General features: G+C 31.7%; 4 protein-coding genes across 8 annotated transcripts; 1 reads left to right on the forward strand and 3 right to left on the reverse strand.

Moving 5' to 3' along the window:
• Positions 1–299: 299 nt before the first annotated feature.
• Positions 300–1,300, reverse strand: LOC105831865 (uncharacterized protein KIAA1143 homolog; the record flags this gene model as incomplete). The annotated part of the gene is made up of 3 exons (XM_028190224.1): positions 300–674; positions 790–922; positions 1,046–1,300. Coding segments are annotated over 3 exons (570 nt in total), but the record flags the coding sequence as incomplete, so codon positions are not given.
• Positions 1,301–2,370: 1,070 nt separating this feature from the next.
• On the reverse strand, positions 2,371–6,681 carry LOC105831874 (vacuolar protein sorting-associated protein 26B-like). Of its 2 annotated transcripts, none has more exons than XM_012672311.3 (6): positions 6,453–6,681; positions 6,138–6,281; positions 5,263–5,657; positions 5,078–5,184; positions 4,677–4,903; positions 2,371–4,231 (listed from the first exon to the last, which is right to left on the reverse strand). In XM_012672311.3, the coding sequence occupies exons 1-6, from the start codon at positions 6,453–6,455 to the stop codon at positions 3,965–3,967; spliced, it is 1,143 nt and encodes a 380-aa protein (XP_012527765.1). In that variant the 5' UTR covers positions 6,456–6,681; the 3' UTR covers positions 2,371–3,964. The 2 variants fall into 2 exon arrangements, with proteins under 2 accessions (XP_012527765.1, XP_012527766.1); XM_012672312.3 differs by having other exon boundaries at positions 4,677–4,888; positions 6,453–6,679.
• A 646-nt stretch (positions 6,682–7,327) lies between these two features.
• Positions 7,328–11,407, reverse strand: LOC105831872 (cytochrome c oxidase subunit NDUFA4). 4 transcript variants are annotated; one of them, XM_028190245.2, is made up of 4 exons: positions 9,692–9,828; positions 8,899–9,070; positions 8,679–8,825; positions 7,328–8,031 (listed from the first exon to the last, which is right to left on the reverse strand). In XM_028190245.2, exons 2-4 carry the CDS (start codon positions 8,944–8,946, stop codon positions 7,975–7,977), a joined length of 252 nt encoding a protein of 83 aa, XP_028046046.1. In that variant the 5' UTR covers positions 8,947–9,070; positions 9,692–9,828; the 3' UTR covers positions 7,328–7,974. The 4 variants fall into 4 exon arrangements, 3 of the variants coding, with proteins under 3 accessions (XP_028046046.1, XP_028046045.1, XP_036140847.1); XR_004962732.1 differs by lacking the exons at positions 7,328–8,031; positions 8,679–8,825 and adding exons at positions 10,367–10,666; positions 11,043–11,315 and having other exon boundaries at positions 9,030–9,070; positions 9,692–10,283; XM_028190244.2 differs by lacking the exons at positions 7,328–8,031; positions 8,679–8,825; positions 8,899–9,070 and adding exons at positions 10,367–10,666; positions 11,043–11,237; positions 11,322–11,407 and having other exon boundaries at positions 9,693–10,283.
• A 118-nt stretch (positions 11,408–11,525) lies between these two features.
• On the forward strand, positions 11,526–15,135 carry LOC105831873 (palmitoyltransferase ZDHHC3). Its single transcript, XM_012672310.3, has 7 exons — positions 11,526–11,844; positions 12,131–12,303; positions 12,556–12,741; positions 12,830–12,966; positions 13,137–13,221; positions 13,366–13,578; positions 13,654–15,135. The coding sequence occupies exons 2-7, from the start codon at positions 12,223–12,225 to the stop codon at positions 13,813–13,815; spliced, it is 864 nt and encodes a 287-aa protein (XP_012527764.1). The 5' UTR covers positions 11,526–11,844; positions 12,131–12,222; the 3' UTR covers positions 13,816–15,135.
• Positions 15,136–15,261: the final 126 nt, after the last annotated feature.

Below are 15,261 nucleotides of genomic sequence, written 5' to 3' on the forward strand. Positions count from 1 at the left end.
TCATGTAAATCCCTGATAGGAATTTGAAATACACGGGAATTGCATTTTTTTCTATTTTTTACAGAGTCGTGTTATACACAATTGACTTTTTTTGTTTGCCACTCGTAATTGCGAGAGGTTCTATATGGCGCTCCACATTCGTGATTTCGATGTTAATGATACTTCCTGATGACCTAATCGCATTATATAAATTAAAGATCGTACTTGTTTCATTAAAATTAAATGTTTCTTCTGTAAAAAATCACTCCTTAAAAAAAATTTAGCCATATTTACGTGTATAAATAAAAAATTCCAAAAAATTTTTTAGTTTCTTATAAAATGTATTTATCGTCCAGTATTTTACACTAATTTTGCCTCTTTTACGTTAATTCTCTAGCAGAGTTTTTTAAATCAATAATATTATATAATATACATTATTTACAAAAAAAATATTATTTGTATAAATTAAAAGACATAATATGTACAGTCAGATAAGAATTTTTGCATTCAGTACTATCCAACATTGTCCTCGTCATCGTCATTAACAGCAAAGGAAAGAGCAACCTTTTGCTTTTCTTTTTTTGCTTTCTTTTTCACAGGTTTATCCGTAGGAGCTGCGTCTGAATCCGTGTCTGCCACTTTAGTTTTGCGAAATATAATCTTCTTAGACAGGTCAGCTGGGGCATTATTTTCTTCTGCAATTAATAAGATTTTGATAGACGCAAAAAAATTACATGTTTATATAGTATGTCATTAATGCTATAATAGTATAAGCAGATTTGGGGCAACTTCTTGTAAAAATTTTTTCACCTTTTTCTTTCTGTCTTTTAAACGCGTCCGCTTCCTCCGCTGTTAAATCGCCAGAGTTTAATACAACAACAATAGGCTTCTCATCAGTTAACTCTTCTTTTTCATCATCGGATTCTTCAGGTAGAGCTTCCCTCTAATTTAACAAATCGTTTAAATATATTTTTATAAGTTCCATTTCATTTTTAATATTACTGATTAATTCTGTTTCTAATAAATTGTAGGGATGAAGAAGTAGCACGTTGTTACAGATTCTCACCTTCGTGTCGACAGTCGGACCTTCCTTGTATCCAATTTGTTCTTTCAATTCTCGTAGAAATTTTGGTTCATCTGGCTTGATGTACGATATATTGTGCTTCTTTCGTGACATAATTTTTAACTTTTTTAAACTGATACCTTTCACGAAACTACAACTGAAAGACGATAACCTGTCACAAATTGTAAACAGAAGCTGAGCTCTGACTCCGATCGTCCAACACAAAATAATGGACGATTCACATTGTACTCGTTTGAAAATTCACATTGACAGTATGTATGTACGTTTCAATACATCCAATAAAATAGCGTGTTTCATAGGGATACTAGTTAATATTTAGGTCTCTAGAAAACAGCTGTTTCGATTGGATATGTTTTCATCACCATTCATAATCGAGAGCAAAATGCTTAAGAAGCGTGGCCTTCTGTTTCGGCCCTCTACCGGAAATCATGGAGCAGCCGGCTAAGATGAGCGAGTGAGATATGGGATTTTCGTATGCTTAAGATTAAGAATTAAGAAAATGCTCAAGAATTTTATACAAAGCTGCTTTTTTGCTAAACGAAACATTAAATTGCACTTGTACAGAGTCTACAGTTGGCCAATCACTGGAAAGAAGGGGCGGAGCAAAGCTCATAAAGTATGCTATATGTATATTTTATTAAATAAAAACACAATCGATTTATACGTTCCTATTAAAGGCTGCAGACGCTTCATCTTTAATATCTCTTTTTTACACATTTTACGTAATCAATATTATATTATTGAATTCAATGAGAAAAAAAAAAAGGGAAAAGCATCAGCTTTAACAATTCACACGTTTTACATGATTTTATAAAATTTACACGACTTATTATTAAAAAATGTTGTTTTCCAATTAGATATGTAAAAAATTATAAAATTGTGGGCAGAGGATTTAAGCTTGGATGATACTGGGTATATATACATGAACCAATTAGTAATGATTCCAATATACATATATGTGCACATACGCACTGTATACAATATATTCATATATGGGCATTAAAATATACAACTAGTTGCATATTGCATAATAATATGTATATACCTGTACATATCATACATATATATATATATATACATATATATATACATACACATATTTAACATTTCAAACAATTTATCGAATAATTTTCTCTCCTTTTTTTACATACATTTATTTTTTCCTCTTTAATCACTTTCTCTCTTTTTTAATTCTTATTTTCTACAATATTAACAAATAACAAAGGTATGGAACACAAAAAAGTTCAAATTTACACAAAACAAATTTCAATTTAAGTTATATGTATACATGTATGTATTTATGTATGTATATATGTATATGTATATAATCTAATATTATGCATTTTTTCAATACATTTTTTTACAGTCAAAATTTCCATGATATAGAACAGTACAAAACGATAGGTTTCCCATTTGCAGCAGTATTACTTTCATCATTGCAGGGTCTCGCAATACCGCAGCGATGGAAGGAAATATGGTTGCACCCAATTGTCTGTGATATTACAAGATGTAATACGTGTATGTTTACATATACATACAGAATGTCGAGAAAATCGTGGTACAATCATCGAAAAATAATTTCTCGTGAAAAACAGCCAATAAAGTATGCAAAATAAATTTTCGTTATTGATTATCTAATCTTCGAGAAGAGATTCATGTAATGAAATAAAAAAACTTACTTTCACAATCAATTTTCTCGAAAATTACAATAATCAATAAAAAATTTATTACAGTTTTTGTATGTTTTTTTTCACGAAATATCATTGCTTGTCCGATATATCACGATTCATTGGTGTACAGTTAGTAATTCAGTTAGTCATTATTGCCTGAATGAAAATTTTACATATGTATATATACTCACATACGTATACTGCAATTATATATATATATATAATAAATACACGAGGCGGCTACCCCATTATTTAATCTATCATAATCCACTCTCGTGTTCAGAAAGGCAATTAACTTGAGCAGATATATTGTAATTTGTGTCTGTTGGAAGATTAATATTACGCAAAATGTCACGCTTCTGCATATAAAACTCTATCTTATGAAATTGTCCCTATTATACAAAAATTTCGTTAAACTCAAAGCCAAAGATAATCTATACAACTCGTAGTGTCGTGCAACAATCATTTTTCTTTTTGTACAAACTCGTTCTAAAAATAAGTGCAATCTTTCTCGCTCGAGGTGTATTGTGTGTTCATACGTAAAAACTATTTTCGAAAACATGCATCATATACACATATAAGTAGTTTCTCATATTTCGTTTATAGGATTCATAGACTAGGTGAACGGATTAATATGGGGCAGCCTTTGTGAGTATATATCCATTTTGTATTTAAAATTCCCTCTTTAAACGTGACGCTGCCACAGATTTTGGATTTTCAGAATTATATAGTGGGCGGGTCAGTGGGCACAATCGTCTGTATAAAACATTTAGAACACTGTAACACCCAGATGTTTTGCAAAATTTACCGTTTGTTAATATTTGATTAGTAAGCCGTCCATTCAGGAAATACCTATACTTGTTTATATTAGACTCATTTGCAATATGGCTCGTTAAACAATATCGAAATTATCTTTTTCAAAATGACAAAGAATCGCCCTTGTTCTTTTAAATCTATTTCCTCATAATATTATAATTTTGATCGATATTTTACTAGTTACAAATTATTTGCTCTCAATTATATATAATTATATATAAGGTATCCAAAATATTTACAACTTTGCTAGCAGGCCTTTTTTTACACATCCCGCTGTTTTTCTTAATAAAAACAATCTCTCAATGCGATAGAGATTTTTAAAAATCTAATTTCTTTGCTGCATATATCAGCCATATTTAACGTTCTCAACTAATCTGGATTGTAGCTTGCACCAAAAACTCAACTACGTGGAGACTCAATCACTTTCTGGACCACCTTCTTTTTCACCTTCACCATCTCCTTCTTCTCGTGTCATGCCTTCAATTGGTGCAGGAGTATCCTCCGCGTTCGTAATTTCGTTATTCGTTGGTAATTCATCGGAATCGGGCGGCACTGACGGTGGACCATTCTGTGCAGCACCTTGTGGGAATCCCGTTTCAGCAGATACTAAATGCGATGGCATGTGTGGCGAGGCCGTTTGCGACTTTCTGCTCTTTTCACCTTTCCTCCATAATGTAATCTCCTGAGTAAAATACGAAAAGCAGTGGTAAAATAAAGACACAAGAAAGAGCGCATCTAAAATAAAATTCTCATTTTAAATATGCAAAAAAGAAAAGTATGATCATTTTAAAATGCCTGGAAATTTAGGAGAAAAAGAAGGTTTTTCTTTCAAGATAATACCTTTATCGTTTTTTACGTTAATGACGCTTTAAGATATCTTTTACATTTAAAAGCTCTAATAAGTACCTCATGAAAAAGTCCACTGTTATTATTGCAGTTGCATTTTCTATATTTCTTGAAAAAATAAAAAATTGTTTTTTTCCCTTACTATTATTTTTTCGAAAAATTTAAGAACACTAATATCTCATAATCAATCATTTTTTCCATATTTTTTGAAAAAAATTTTTTTTACCATTTTTGGGGAGAAAAATTAAGAATACCGAGTACATTTTATACAAATAACTCACTTGCTGTTTAAAGTATCGTCGATCTTCCTCATCCATAAGAACCAAATTCAGATAATATCTAACGCTAAACTTCTTATTGATATCGCGCATTGTAGGCGCCAGATCATATCCAGCTAAGAACACCCTTATAGGAATGGATTCTCCTCGAACAGGTGCACCATCCATGATCTCGTACTTCGCTATAGTCTCGTTTTCGGTAAACGTGTGCGGACCTGCAAATATGTACTCTAATTATTGCCTTAGTACCACAAATACCAAGGTGGAAAAACTCTCGGGAAACCAAAACTCTTGTCCCAATCTTGTCAGCATGCAATGATACATGCATATAAAACTGTAAAAATTATAATTAACTTCTATCTTTCTACGTTACGCTGCGTTACATTAAGTATAAGTTGACGTACCAGAGCCTGTAGTTTCCCGCTTGATGATTGCTATCTCCATATGCTTTATTTTTATTCTAACCAGAAGAAAATATATTTTGCCAACAATTACATCTTTCAAATGATATCTGAAAAGACGAGTGATCGTTAAGCACCAGTATGTTCAAAAAATTAAATTGTTGGAAGAGCCCAATGCTATGACTTACTTGCTTTTATTATATTCAAATTCGATATGCAAACAGTCTTCAATTCCAACCTCCATTTTAATGGGATTATTCATATCTGGATAGGAACTAAGAGTGTGCACAACTAATTCGAGTTCTTTAATGATGTCACTAATCCTTCGTACAATTGTCACTTTCAAGAAGTATCGTAGTCGCACGTTGGACCCCGTGTAACTCTCAAATGGTTTCTCGACATTCGGGAATTCAAACGTGTACACAGTATTATGTGTCAGTTCCCCTGGCCTCGCCAGTTCTTTCACCAAACTCGTGAATTCGTGATGATTACCTCTGTCATAATACAGCTCGATTTGTCCAATAAATTCTACTTTCACACCATGATGTTCTAGTTTTCCAGCTTTTCGTAAGCTGATGTTAATCTGCAAGCATGGATTCAGTGACAGATTAATGTCACAAAGACATACATAATAAAACGGTATAAGGTATTAAAAGGAACAAGTTGCAATTATAACCAATATAACGGGATTCAAAGAGTCTACTATGAGATAAATCATCTCTATAAGATGTATCACAGACATTCATCCTCTCAATTACATTATAGATCAATGATAAATCAATCAGTGAATAAATACACTGTAACTCTATCATCTTATCTTACAAATTGATAAATCGTTTTAAAACAAATGACACATATGGATTGTTTAAATCGATAATCTGCTAGATATGTACTATATTATAAAAGAAAGACCGTGCACGAAGATGCAGTTCATTCATTTGGGTCTCATCAAACAAGCAAGTCTCATAACATTAAACGTATCGTGTGCGAGTGCGTTAATGTTTTTAGGCCTATCAAGTCGCGTTGGGCGGACAACTGATGGATCGGGAAGCAGGTATTCTACCTTGCCGGACACGGTCTCGCCGTCGTAGTAGAGCAGGTGCCGCTCCTTCTTGCCATCCTCGGACTTTATGTCCGCGGTTTTCCGCGTCTCAGCACCATCCAACGTGATTTCTATGTCGGCTGACTGACCGAAACCAAAGAAGCTCTGCACGGAAGAATTCGGAAAACGTTAGAAATACATGAGGTACAACGAAAAATCACTGGGTACTACAGGGTCGTAGAGGGGAGGAGCCGACGATCACCGGTGCCGAGGGCCGGAGACCTCTCGGGTTACGGTGGGCCGAGACCCGCACACTCCCCTGGGAGGTGAACGCACCATTTTTTCAGGGAAAGGAACGTCTTTGCGGGAACGGTGAGATACTCCGGCGCAACGCCGCGGTCAGGACGCCGCTGACAGGATCGGCCGTATCGCGGATCAATGGACAGTTCTCCAGGGCAACATTTTCCTGCGTACACGAGAGATGTGAGAAAAGTTGGGTTATTTTTTTTACTAGTTCCTCCCGAGTCACAAGTAGCCAATATGGCCGCGCGCACGCGCCCCCTTCCCCCACCCTTTGCCGTAAACGCTGTCAAAACTCGCCGGTGGCGCGCGCTGCGAGATCGGTTGAATTTATTTACCGGCAATTCATTCTTTTTCAAAGAATAAAGAATCGCAGGAAATGCCGTATCGTGGAGATAATTTACTGACGGATGTAATCGAGCAGTCACAGCCACAAATAATTTATCTCTTATGACTTTTACGACACTTTTCCTAAAGTTATTACAACTGCACCTTTAGAGAATAAAACATTTGCTGCAAACATTGTACGTGTCAGATGCTACAGCGATGGATTTCATAAATAATAAAATCAATTCCTTCAAATAATTGTGAAACATCAGTCGTAAACATATATTAGCAGACGCTGCAGCGACATATGTTCCAATGAACATAATGACATGAGATAGAAAAGTTAATTGATAGTAAAGTGAATGATCTTTTACCAATAAACACATCAGATGATAAAAAATTAACTGATATTGTATCTAATAATGAAGAGTCACTGTCACATTTAATTTTGAAACTAATATTCATATAATATTTCGCTAAGCGATAAAGATTGTATAAAAGAAGAGAATTACATTGATAGGACAATTACATAAAAGATTCAGATTTTATCACAAGATTTAGTGAAAATTATATTTATTTTTTAATTTTTAATATTACATATTTTTATTTTATTTCAATACTACAAGTTAAATTAAAATAAAAAAATTTTATAACTTTTTCTGTATTGAATTATCCAATTTGTTAAGCAATTTACATTGCTTGTATTAATCACATAAAACTACATACATAAAAGATTTGTGTAAATATAATGTAAATAATACATATAGACATAATCTTAAATTCTACAGTACCCTGCAATTAACCAATTGAAAACAAAACTGATCTCTATTGTAAGTCAAAATTATATAAGCATTAAATCATTGATATACCAATTTATCAGATAATTTTGAATTTTGTATCATACCTTTTTTTGTAATTGTTAATGTTTCCATTATAACAATTTAGCATAGATCTTCAAGATATATTCTAAAGACATCCAGGAGACATCCTAAAAATATTTTCAGAAATGTTCCTTGTGTGCTGTAATTTTTATTTCACAATATGTTTACGTGTCTCAAAATAAGATGTCATTCTGATAATTAAAAAATGTCTTTTTCGTAAGATATCACAAGAATCTTAAAACGTTTTTAGATGTTATATAATGTTTTCTAGGTAGAGACGAAAGTGCTTAGAGATAACGATTTATATAACAATATATTCCTGTGACAAATATTAGTGTACAGGTCGCAGTTCAATATTCAGGCGCTTGGCTTTTCACTGTCTTGTATTCATTTTTTGATACGTAAAACTGTAAAAAAAGAGAATATAAACCTGCAGAAGTTTCCACTTTTAAACAATCGATTCATTCAAAGTTTACGTTAGACGATTATATTAAAGAACGATGGACTGATTTTGTGTGGTCTTTGGAGTATCAAATAAAAGTGATGTTTTTGTTCAATTTTTGAGCACTAAATTCTGCTTCAAATAAAGTTTTGTCACTTATTAATTTTCCACATGCTTATCAACCGTTTTCGACTTAATATTGCCTACAGCTTTACACTTTCATTAATATACCATTTTAATAATATAGCTTTTTTTGTAATGGTTTCATAAACTGATTTTAATGCTTTCTGAAGAAATTAAAACTTTTTTATCTACAGAATCAGATGCGGCAGCTTAAATCTAAAAAAAGAATGAAAAACATCGTTTTTACTTGCCACTCTAAGTATCAGAATTGATTCATTTTAACTATCTTATATCAGAATAAATTTTCTATTTATAGTTTCATTACACTTCCATATAAGTGTATACTTTAATACTTTATACAAATGTATATGTGCACGTGTATGTCTTTAAATGGTTTTTATATGTTGTATATTGTGCAAAATTATAAATAAATTATAAATCGTCCAAAGTAGACTTGAAGTAATTAAGTCTAATTATCTCATTCGGCACCTTATATGGCTTGTCCTTGTAATAGTTCCATGGCTCGGCATCTTTCTTATTTACCCAGGAAACATCGGTAGCGTGAAATGCCATGCGTAATGTGAAAACTGTCGCGCCGGTAGCTGCCACTCCTATGAAGAAGTACAGTGGCAACAGCTGGAAAAAGAGAGAACGTTGAGCTGTGTCGCAACGTAATGCGACGCGAAATTTGCAAGTTTTGCTTGCTCACAGCCGGGTTCTTCTTTATGCTCGCAAAACTCAACCCTTTCATCCTCATGATCGTAGCGTTTAATGAAAGATTCGAAGGTGCGGTTTCTTTCGATAAAACGAATCAAACGTATTTCCGCGTAGTTTTTCGCATCACTGAACGACATAGATTAGGGCCGATATTTATCTGACAACTGCGAGATAAAAAGCAACCGATACGGTGGCGATAAGAAAATTGTCGAGCGCGATTTTAAATTTAAAACGTGATAAAATTTTCAACTCAGTTGAGCGATGAATTAATTTCTATCAAACGTTCAATTAAATTAAAGTTTGTTTAAAACCTGCATAAACAAATTCTAAAATGTTATAGTTGATTTTTGTATAAACATGATAAATATATATTAAATCTATAATAATCTTTAATTATATTAATTTGTTTTGTGTATGTTGTAGCAATTGTATTTAAAAGATATTTTTGAAGTTTTACTATTAAAACTGTTATCAGTAAAATAATGTCTCACCATATACTCCTACTTATTAATATTGACAAATTTTAACAGTAAACAAAAATGGTATTATCTTCCACATATAATTGTTAAAACAGAACACAGGTTTAATATAATTAAAAATTATCATAGATTTAATATATTTTCATCATATTTATACAAAAATCAATTGTAGCATTTTAAAACTTTTTCATTTGAGTTTTCAACAAAATTTAATAGAATATTCAATAAAAGTTAATTCATTACCTGATAGTTAAGGATTTTATCATGTTTTAAATTTAATATTTAAAAACAAAAGCATTGTGTTACCTTTTTTTGTTAAATGGGTGTTTCCTATTAAATTGAGGATTCTATTGATTCTATTGACGAGTTATGGCAATTTTTTAGTATAATCATGAAATGCCAAATTGCATTCAAAGTCAGCATCTGTTTCAAAATTAGGTTCATCATCTACTAGAGATTCAGACATTTTACTTGAAACTTCAGAATCAGATTTAAACTCTCCTAATTTTCGTCGTAACGTTCGTAAACTCGGAAATGGATATCCTTGCCGAATAAGTTCTTCATATCCATTATTACCACACACTGATTTTAATTTCAGTGCACGATTAATTGTTTCATCAGACCAATTTCGAGCACTTCGCTTTTTCGTAAATAAAGCCCGGATCTGATCTTCATTAAAAATTGAATTTAAAGCTACTTTGAATTTATCATTACTAATTTTAGTTTGAAGGGTATGTATTGTTGTTCTCAAACTTTTCATTTTTCTCCTCATCTTTATCATTCGTATATGTTGTCGATTAATCGTTTCTATAAATTTGTTATGTTCTCGTTGTTTTTTGTCTTCATCATTTTTGCTAAAATCAGTTACAGATGAAGATTCAGAAGAGTTTGTAATTTCCTGAAAAATGTTTTGCCCATGATATATTAAAAATTATATTAAAAATAATTTTTTTGTGCTAACATTATTATTTTAATACTTACTTCAAATTCAATATCTGTATTTTTATTAACAATTGATTGATCATTAAAAACATCATTGTTTAACATGTTATCATTTGCATCATTACTTTTTGCCAATACTGCATCGTTTTCACTGTTTACTACATCCTTGTCTAACATATTATCGTTTGCATCATTGTTTTTTACTAAAACTTCATTTTTATTTTTTGCTACTGACATTTCTTTTTTAAGAAAGAAACCAAATATAGTTGGAACTGCATTTGATTTTAATTTTCGTTTACCGTCAATTCTTTGTTCCCACGTATCTGGAGCAAAGTGTATCTGTATAACAAAATAAGAAAAAAAATTATTTGTATTTAATTATAATTGTTATATAATTATTCATATAAAATATATAAAAATTAAAAATCAAAATTATATTAATGGTAGTTTTTAGAGTGTGTTCAGTTTATCTTTATTGCTCAATAAAAGTAGAATAGGGATAGACTCTGTGATGCTAATAGTGCTAATAGCATCTCCCTAAATGCACTCTTAATATTTGAAGTTTGAAAATAATAAATTAAAAATAAAGTATGAAAAAGAGGTAAAATATATAATAAGACAAATATAATATTCAACATAGAAAAAATAACAAATAAGATTTCTTTTAATTAAAATAATAAGTTCTTAATTACTGTTTTTATAAATGTCACTTAACCTCACAAAGATATGAATTGTTTGTAGGCGTCCAATTTTTACGATTAACATTTTTGGCCCATAAAGCACGACGTTGAGGATCTTTGGGAAATATTTTCATAACATAGCCTTTCGTTGAAGAATTATTACAAAATTCTGCTGAACAGCCACCCATTTCTTATAAGAATTCTAAGCAGATACTTTGCACTGCCTTGCACTAATGTTAATTGAAATCAAAGAAAATATAACTGATTGAAATTTGCATGCGCAAATCAACACATACAGTTTTACAAATACGTACGTGTCAATATAGAAACGCACATTCGACGAGTGGAAGCCAAATAAAATAAGTGATGGTCTCGTAAATTTGGATTGACAGTCGGCAAGGTCGGTCCTGGCTTTCATCGAGCGCGCTCGTCAGATGGCGCTTCCTTCCACGGTAGATTGCGCACATGGCTCCGAACGTCCGAACCACGATAACAAATGGGCCGACAGGGAAGGGTAGAGCAAGGGAGTCGAAGAGGAGACGAACTGATCTTGTCAACACGGAACGACAGGTTTTTTTCTACACGGCCTGATAATCCGCAATACTTGTAATTCGAAATTAAAGCGAGTATTGATGTATTTATGATCGCACGCCGGGATACGCGCACCCCATACGTCGTTCAATCCCGCAGACGACGTTCGAAGGAGGAGCGGTCCTCGGAGCGCGCCGCGGGCATCCATCGCCGTCGTGCACGCGTTTCACGACACCGCAATGTGAAACGACGCGATGACAGGCATCTCACGTTGCTTTCCGTGGACCAGCATCACCGCACCGTAATGTAAGTACTGCATATTCGAGTTAACTCGCTGTACTTTATCCTCAACGAGGGTAGGAGAGATTTCACGTTTTGTCATCTTTGATACTCCGCGTTCTTTCATCTTCGTGCCAAGTGCGACCGTCTAATTTTCGCCTTGACGTTATCGTCGATAAATGAGATTGTTTACCTTGGCATTAAACGAGATCTTCATATCAGACGAATAAAGCTCTGGCTTTATTTGGCTATCAAAATATCATTATTTCGAATACGTAATTGATATTATTGCAACATCATTTCTTTTTTTTAGGCATGTGAGTTCCGTGTGTATAAAGACAGAGGTGTTAGTGGTTATCCCTATGTCTTATAAAGAACTTAGTTTAGTGAACAGCGATTTCAACGATGGATTATGGTTACATACCCTTTCACAGGGAGAAAGACTTTCATAATAGATGCTGCGGTGGAAAGCTCTGGTGTATCAAGGCAAAGTCTTATGAATATATGATTTCTGATATTTTTCTTGGAGTGACTTTGATTAACTTGATCGATAATTGACTTATTAAAAAATAATACTCTATTAACATAGATAGAATATCTAATCTTTTATTACAATTAGAAATTTTGCTTTAAAGCGCTTCAAATTAGATCAATTAAGTTAATTGAAATCAAAGTTGCCATAAAAGTTATATTGCTATTTTAATAAATAATCTTAATGTAGTATGTCTCTATTTTTAGGACATATGTGGTATCATATGCGCAGTATTAACATGGCTACTGATAATCTATGCAGAGTTTGTAGTGATGGCGGTGATTCTTATTCCTACGATAAATACATTATATTCCAGCTTAAATATGGCCATTTTCCAATCTCTAGCATTTCTGGCCTTTACGTCGCACCTAAGAACCATGTTTACAGATCCGGTAATTGAGATAAGCTAGAATCGTATTTATTGTTAAAGCAATTTATTATATAAGACAGATTAAGCATTTTTAAACTGATTGTATATAGGGCGCAGTTCCGAAAGGCAATGCCACGAAAGAGATGATACAACAAATGGGATTTAGGGATGGACAGGTTATTTTTAAGTGCCCAAAATGTTGTTCTATTAAGCCTGACAGAGCTCATCATTGCTCTGTTTGCCAAAGGTGACCTATCCATAGAATCAAGCTTATATTTGTTGGATGTCGTTTATAAATGTTTTGCCTAGCACAAAGAATTTCAAATTGATCAATTAAAGAATATTTCAAAGCATTTTTAACATCAAATAATCAAATAAACAGTAGATAATGTAGCACTGATTATACTGTAATTGCAGATGCATTAGGAAAATGGATCACCACTGTCCATGGGTTAATAATTGTGTAGGAGAAAATAATCAAAAATATTTCGTACTTTTTACCGTGAGTATTTCTTAAAACAAATATTATGGTCTAGGCATATTACGATTATTTAAGATTAAGTTGATGAAATTATTTCTAGTACTTCATACAAATATATATCAAGATATTTTGAACTTCTCTTGTATTATAGTTCTTGTATTTTAGTTTTATATAGCGGGCATATCACTGCAATCCTTGTTTCTGTGTATACAACAATTTACTACATGTGTCAGGCAAGAATGGAGGGAGTGTTCCACATTCAATCCACCGGCTACGGTGGTACTATTGTTATTTCTAGCATTCGAGGCACTTTTATTTGCCATTTTCACTGCTGTGATGTTAGGCACGCAACTACAAGCTATTTGGAATGACGAAACCGTATGTATACGACAAAAAATTATTTTTTGTACATAAAAAAATTGGGACTTTTATTTATTAAAATGTGCATTACAGGGTATAGAACAACTTAAAAAAGAGGAAGCTAGATGGGTTCGTAATAGTAGATGGAAATCAATTCAAGCGGTTTTCGGAAGATTTTCGATAGCGTGGTTTTCCCCTTTTACTTCGCCTCCTAACGCGAAAACGAAATTAGATTCTTATCTATATTCTGTTTGAATTATATTTTGATATATCCATGACTTACATATAGAGGAATATTTAAGATATACAAATACTAATGATGTTCGATTAGTATACAGGCTGATTTTCGAGTTAAAAACGGACTACTACAACTTCTCTACTGAAGAGAAATGAACAATATTGCATAATTTTTAGGATTATTCTTTGTATAAGGAATGGTTTATGTTCAATTTATAATATCGAATTTCTTGTACAATCTCGCGCGTAATTAAATTTTATATATCAGTTTTCAGATTTTTGCTTATTGAAAAAGATATTTTTGTGATAGTAAAAGTATTGAAGATTTGCAATATTTAATACAAATGTAGTTAATTATCCATTATAATTGACTATTAATATATTTTATAAAGATTTTATTTATTATTATGTATATCGATTTATTTCATACGTATGCATAAGCATTTCGTACATATATATATAGTCTGTATAATTATATAAAATAATTTTTACAATGATAAGAGAATTACAAGATGTAAGCGAAAACGAATATAGAATATTATATATAATTAATAATATATAAATTAGTAACATATATTATTTATATACTATAATAATAATGTAATATATAATATATTTATACACACATGATAGATATATATGTACGTAAATGTATATTTACATTTTTGTGGGATATTTGTAATTTTATACTGCTATCCAAATATTGTACGAATTTTTTGCTATGATAACGTTAGAAAAGTACTTAAAAAGTGAATCACAATCAGGGCCGAATTTATATATATTTCTTTGGGTCTCCAGAAATAATATATACTAAAGTGCTGTATATAAAATTGAATTTTAATTAGAACAGGATTTTGATGAAAAAGATAAAACGTATTTTAGAGACTATTCTACTGATAAAAGAATCCATAGTCATACTGCGATAATTGTACATTATAAGAATGAATAACAGAAATGGTTCTCTTGGATAGTTTTATTTCCTACTTTGTAAGACTGGGTTATATTTTATATTTATATAAAACACAACACATAAAAATTTAAGTGTGCCATATACGCACATAGACAACGTTACACGAGAGACAACGTTACAAAATTTTCGTATCATTTAATTGCATATCTTATAATCGTAAAAAAAATTATGTCGCAAAATTTCACTTTTCAATTACATCGAATTACAACCTATTCTTAAGAAACAATGAAGATCTTCAATCTTTATAGATGTATTGAAGAAAAGTTTTTGTGATTATTTGCCTGTACCTCAAGTGTAAATTTTTAAAATTAATATATTAAGATTAATATATAATATATATAATAAAATATATAAAAATGAAATATAAATAAAATATATTTATCTCCCTTTATACTTTCAACGCGACGTTTGTTTTATTCATTTGAGTGTATCACGGATTAAAGGTGTGAATTTCATCTTTTTTAAACGTGAGTTTTTCCTAGGATAATTAATTC

The sequence above is a fragment of the Monomorium pharaonis genome, chromosome 3, assembly GCF_013373865.1.
Source record: "Monomorium pharaonis isolate MP-MQ-018 chromosome 3, ASM1337386v2, whole genome shotgun sequence".
NCBI classification, from domain to species: domain Eukaryota; kingdom Metazoa; phylum Arthropoda; class Insecta; order Hymenoptera; family Formicidae; genus Monomorium; species Monomorium pharaonis.